This window comes from Perognathus longimembris, chromosome 7, assembly GCF_023159225.1.
Source record: "Perognathus longimembris pacificus isolate PPM17 chromosome 7, ASM2315922v1, whole genome shotgun sequence".
Lineage (NCBI taxonomy): Eukaryota > Metazoa > Chordata > Mammalia > Rodentia > Heteromyidae > Perognathus > Perognathus longimembris.
Genome location: NC_063167.1, coordinates 74,276,935 through 74,283,416, shown reverse-complemented (window position 1 = coordinate 74,283,416; position 6,482 = coordinate 74,276,935). Strand labels below are relative to the sequence as shown.

General features: G+C 37.6%; 1 protein-coding gene across 1 annotated transcript; it reads left to right on the top strand.

The window, feature by feature from the left end:
* Window positions 1-1,757: 1,757 nt before the first annotated feature.
* On the top strand, window positions 1,758-2,374 carry LOC125355747 (E2F-associated phosphoprotein-like). Its single transcript, XM_048352158.1, has one exon. It carries the CDS (start codon window positions 1,758-1,760, stop codon window positions 2,340-2,342), a length of 585 nt encoding a protein of 194 aa, XP_048208115.1. The 3' UTR covers window positions 2,343-2,374.
* The last annotated feature ends 4,108 nt before the right edge of the window (window positions 2,375-6,482 follow it).

Sequence of the window (6,482 nt, the reverse complement as noted above, 5' to 3'; positions counted from 1 at the left end):
TGCCCAAGGCCAATACTCTACCACTTGAACCACAGTTCCACATCTAGCTTTTTGATGGTTCATTGAAGAGCAAAGCCTCATGGACTTTCCTGCCCTAGCTATTTCAAACTGTGATCCTTAGATGTCAGCCTCCTGAGTAGCTGGGATTACAGGTGTGAGCCACTGGTACACTTCTCTCAAGTGATTTTTCATAAAAACTGAATTTAAAGTCAATACTTGAGATCTGAAAATTTCTTTAAAAAAAGAAACACCTAAACTCTTAGTAGAATTAAAAAAAAACTTGACAAAGTGAAATAGTCGATGATAAGTTAGTGAACCTTTAGAGTATTAATTCAATTGGATAAACTGTAGTTAAGTAACTTTTATCAAGCAAACTGGGTTAGGTGGTTAAAAGCAAGAGGGGAAAAAAGCCTATAAAAACATACAGTGAGTAGCAGTTTATGTGTCAAGAAAAACTGAGAGAATTTTTGAGGCTCTGATGTGTAGCAGATAGCACTTAAATCATTTTTCTCCAAACTTCAGTCATAATACTTCAAAGAGTTATAGCCATAATACAAATTTTTAGACTAAGAAGTCGTGTTTGAAGTTATTTTATAGGATTTTGCTGTAAGGGTTCCAATTGATTTGTAGTAAGATAAAAGAAGAAAACTTTATTTTCGAAGCTTTGTCAGAAAAAGCTTCCCTTCCATTGGCTCCCCTGTCAATCTGCCTGCAGGGGCAATGATGTAGACACTGATATTATATGCCTATATGAACTGAGTCGGTGGATACCACCTGCTGTTTGTTATGGCTAAAATCTGTCACAAATCTGATGGTGATTTATTAAATGTTTCATGAGGTAAGACAAAAACTTCAATAGCTACACACAGAAAAGTAGGCTATCACATTAAAATAGAAAAAAATGCACGTTACATTTCTATTTTTCTTCCCAATTCTCCCTTGCTAAAAATGCTAAGGGCATTGAGAACTACCCTTATATTAACAAAACATATGCTTTAGCTTTATGATTTGCTTTCCTTTTGTTCTTTCAAAGAGAAAAAATCTTGGTTCTGAGAAAAACAGGGAATATGCAAATCTTACTAATAGCTTGTATATTAGATTTTCTTTTAATAGCTCAAATACCCTGCTATCCAGGTAGAACTAGATGGCAGCTTTGAAATGTGGGATTTAATGTGCTGTATCTAGTATATGGTATTCTATTTAAACATTGCTCTAATGAACTTTCCTCAGTCCATAAATATGAAATGGTAGGCTAATAAATAATCACAGCCATGTCTGAAATATTCTTTTTAAAGTAGATTGTGTTTTATTCTCTCTTGAATCTAGGATGTCATTTTAATTAAAAAAACAAACCAAATATTTTTTATATTGCTCACCTAGCTGCCTGCCATGTCCCAACCTAATATACATTCTTTGTGTAGTGGGTGCGGGGAGAGGGAGAGAAGATTGGGGTTGCTATTTCCATTGCTATATATGTATTAGTAATATGTTGTTACTAGGATATATATGTATATATACACATATATATTACATAATATATGACAGGTACAGAACATATTATGTTCTTCTCATTGTATCTATTACTTCTGTCACTAAAGTACTTAATGGTCTTATGGTATAAGTAATTACTTTTGCTTCTTGATTATGAATTCCTAAATTTTCATAATGAAGATTCATACATTAAGCAAAAATATGATGTTGAAACACATAATTCCAATATGACTATGTAAATAGATTTCTAAAAGATCTTGTCATGTATGTTATCAGAGATAACCAGGTCATTATGCCATGAGAAATTTCTGGAAGGTCACTTCTCCATAGATTTGGCTGATACAAAACCAAAGGACAAAAAAAAGAAGAAACAGCACAGGATTCCAACAAATGATGAATTACTATATGATCCTGAAAAAGATAATAGAGACCAAGCATGGGTTGATGCACAGAGAAGAGGTTACCATGGTTTTGGACTACACAGGGCACACCAGCAACAACAGCCAGTTCCAAACAGTGATGCCATCTTGAATTGTCCTGCTTGCATGACCACTCTGTGCCTTGATTGTCAAAGGCATGAATCCTACAAAACTCAATATAGCGCCATGTTTGTGATGAATTGCTCTGTCAACAAAGACGAGATTCTAAGGTATAAAACTCCAGAAAACAGGAAGAAAAGGTGGGGCTATAAGAAGATGAAGTCTAACCGTGTGGATCCTGCGGAGCAGGCAGAGACAGAAGAGGAGGAAATCTACCATCCAGTCATGTGCACAGAATGTTCCACTGAAGTGGCAGTCTATGACAAGGATGAAGTCTTTCACTTTTTCAATGTTTTAGCAAGCCATTTCTAAACAGCATAGCTGGCATTTAGTTTCCCAGTGTGATTTACAAGGCAAATATGGACAGTTAATTTCCTTTTACCTATTCATATCATTAAATGATTATGACTTATTTGTGGAAGCAGTATTTTGTCTTTATGAAAGAAAATGGTTATCAGTCTTTATCTTTTACCCCTTCCTTTTTTCTTTTCGGCTTTTTTTTTCCCCATGAATTCTGATGAGGCTGAGAATTCATTCCATTTTTTGATGGACATTTGGAAATTGGGGGGCTTTTTATTTATGAACGCTCTTTAGAATTAAAATGTTCTCAAATTATAAATAATCTTTGTTTCTGAATGCCTGAGAACATTTTCTGTTGCTTTAGCAAAATACCTGAGGTTAAGAACTGTGTAAAAAGAGGTCTAGCCAGGTGCTGGTGGCTATACTAGCTCTTGGTGGTTCATGCTGGCTAGTAATCCTAGCTACTCAGAAGGCTGAGATCTCAAAACCGTGGTTCAAAGCCAGCCTGAGCAGGAAAGTCTGTGAGACTCTCATCTCCAGTTAACCAGCAAAAAAGCTGGAAGTGGAGCTGTGGCTCAGTTCTTAGAGTGCTAGCCTTGAGCAAAAATGTTCAGGGACAGTACTCAAGTTATAAGTTCCAGCCCCAGCACACTCCTCCCCACCCACCATGCATCTACTGTCTAAAAATATTTTTAAAATTTTATATTCTATATTTCAACCAATGGCTGGCCCAGGTACAGGCACAGCCTGTCATCCCAGTGACAAATGGAAGCACAAATAGGATAGCAGTTCGGCCAGCCTAAGAAAAAAGTGAAATGTTATCTTTAAGACAAAAAGAGACTAGGTAAGTGGCTCAAGTTTTAGAGTTATCTGTTTAACAAGTGTGAGGTTCTGAGTTCAAATCCCAGTACTGTATACCAGTGGTGCTCATTTTCTTTTCTATTTTTTTTCTTTCCCCCAATTTTGAGGCTTGAACTCAAGGCCTGGGTATTGTCCCTGAGCCTCCCTGTGCTAGCTAGCTAGCACTCTATCACTTGAGCCACAGAGCCACTTCCAGCTTTGTCTGTCTGTGGTACTGAGAAATTGAACCCAGGGCTTCATGTATGCTAGGCAAGCACTCTACCACTAAGCCACATTCCCAGTCTTGGTGTTCATTTTCTTAATCATTTAGATGATATCTAAAAAATTATTTTCTAGATTGGGGATGCAGGTCAGTGATGGTAGATCACTTGCCTGGCATGCAAGGCCCTGGATTTAACTCTAGCACTGAAAATAAGAAAAGTTCAAATGTTGTTGTATAGAAAATAATTTTTTTCTTTTAAAAAAGTTTTCAAGTAATTATAAATTAACAGGAGTTTGCAAGCGGCTGGGAATATGGCCTAGTGGCAAGAGTGCTTGCCTCCTACACATGAAGCTCTGGGTTCGATTCCCCAGCACCACATATATGGAAAACGGCCAGAAGGGGCGCTGTGGCTCAGGTGGCAGAGTGCTAACCTTGAGCGGGAAGAAGCCAGGGACAGTGCTCAGGCCCTGAGTCCAAGGCCCAGGACTGGCAAAAAAAAAAAAAAAAAAAAAAAAGGAGTTTGCAAGCATACTACAGAGTAGTTATGTTATGTGTACTCTTTAAATTCAGTTTCCCAGTGATTAAGTTTTACCTAACTATAGTAGGAAAATTAGAAAACTAATTGGTAAACTAGAAAATTGATGTTAGTATAATACATGTGTTTAGTTTTAGGTTGTTTCAGTTGTGTAGATTCATATAACCAGCACTGCAATCATGATCTAGAACTAAATTAGGTATGGTAGCTTATACTTATAATCTTAGCATTTGGGAGCTTGGGCTACATAGTGAGACCATGTCTCAAACAAAAAAAAAAGACCCCAAACAACAACAAAAGTCAGGCTCTGGTGCCTCATACCTGTAATTCTGGCTATTCAGGAAGCTGAGATCTGAGGACCATGGTTCAAAGCCAGCCTGGGAAGGAAAAATCTATGGGACTCTTATTTCCAATTAAACACTAAATACCTAGAAGTGGAGCTGTGGCTCAAGCGGTAGAGCACTAGATTTGAAGAAAAAAATCTAAGAGGCAGTGCTGAGGCCCTGACTTTAAGCCTCAATACCAGTACAAACAAAAAAGATACAGAAATATTCCATTACCATTAAAATATTTTCTCACACTACTTATATTCATGCCTAATTCCTTCTATATCATTTTATTATATAATATATATTATGTAATATATATATATATATGTTGTTGTTGGTTGTGGGGCTTGAACTTAGCCTGGGCACTGTCCTGGAGCTCCTTTGCTGAAGGCTAACACTATTACTTTGAGCCACAGTGCCACTGGAGTATTTTATTTATTTATTTTTATGTAGATTATTTTTAAATTTAATCTTCTTTTGTATTAAAAAATTTTTTGTCTTTATTGAAAAAGTGATGAGCTTGGGGGTTACAGTTACATAAGTAAGGTAATGATCACATTTGTGGGTTTTTTTATTTCTTTATTGTCAAAGTGATGTACAGAAGGGTTACAGTATCATATGTAAGGCAGTGAGTACATTTCTTAGCCGACTTGTTACCTCCTCCCTCATTTTTCCCCCACCTCCCCCTCCCCATTTCCCTGTCCCCCCATGTGTTGTACAGTTGGTTTACACCATATAGTTTTGTAAGTATTAAAAAAACAAAACCAAAGGACATATTCAATAAGAAAGTAAAAAATTGGGGGCGGAGGTTGGAGATTTAGCTCAGTGGAAGAACATTTGCCTAGAAGTGGAAAACCCTAAATTTGGTCCTTAGCTCTGAAAAATAAAAAGACATTAAACAATCTGTTGGGAAAGGAATGACATTTCAGTTGGTTCATGGACTGAATTTATCATGGTGAAGCATGCGCAAGAGGGAAAGATCATGTAACAAGTGACTAAGGATTAGGCTCAGCTTTTACAATGACTTTTTCTCATAAGAACAAACAATAGTCCTAGGAGACCTACTTGAATCCCTCCCAAAGACGGTGCCCTTGCCACTGGTCCCTACCTCCCCAAATTCCTCACACAACATTAGCACAACATTGAGTTCCCACACCCTGAACATCAGGGGAGAAAACTCCATCAAAACCATCACAGCACTCAGATCTCCAGTTGGACACCACAGGCAGAGCTGCTCACGATCTGGATCTTTTGTTGGATCTTTTGTAATTGAGTATATTTCCAGGTAAGTTGAAAGCTCACATTTGAGAAAGTGCTTTGGTCATACTACCAATTAAGGAGCGAGTGACAGAATGGGCCCTGCTCAGGACAAGGAGACACAATAAGGACCTAAATCCATTGCACTAATAAGGACTCCCAGGAGCTTGTTGAGTATAAATCATTGAAATCTTTACAAAAGCTGACCTGTCCTTAAACACATTGCCATTTACTGATGAGGAAAAACCATTTCATTATTAATATATGCTGGGATGAAAGCCAAGTCATGAAGTATCAACTCAGAATTAGCATTGTTCAAATAAAAACCAAAGCAGCAAATCTGAAAAGTCCTGCACAAGAGGCAGTATGAAAAATGGGCCTAGAATGTAAATAAAAGTATAATAAGCAAAGACAGATAAACACAGTTTTGCAGGGAGCAAACCTGTCTTTCGTCTCTCTAGTACTTCAGCCTTTCTGTTGCCTCCCCATGGATCACATTTAAATTGTGTTTTGGCTTCTTTTCCAGGAGTAATTGTCCTGCATCAAGGGAAAGGAGAATAGAAGCATATTTGATACAATGCATGAATACATAGCTGATCAATAAACATTTGTGTAAAAGAAGCAATCTGTTCTTTCCCATCCCTTCCCTTCTTGCTTCCCATCTTCTCTTTGGCCCTGGGAAAGCAGCAGCTCCAAGGTCTTAGAAGCAGAAAAGTGATTCCAAAAGCATTTGGGGAAAATAAAGGTACCTCTTAGTTCTTAGCCCCAGTGGAAGTGCCTATCTTGTGGCTGCTTTGGTTTGTGTTTGAGCCCTTCTATTCTGGAGTTACTTGCCAGCAAAGCTGAGAATTTTTGTAGTTCCTGTCTCTTTCCTTTGTCACTGTCCATGGCTACCAGAGAGATAGTTAGCAAGGTGAGCTCACTAAGGTCTGAATTTCCAGATTGCTTTTACCTGAATCTTACTCTAT

Bases quoted from the DNA above. Each gene is read 5' to 3' on its own strand.
- LOC125355747 (XM_048352158.1), top strand. From the start codon at position 1,758: ATGTTATCAGAGATAACCAGGTCATTATGCCATGAGAAATTTCTGGAA.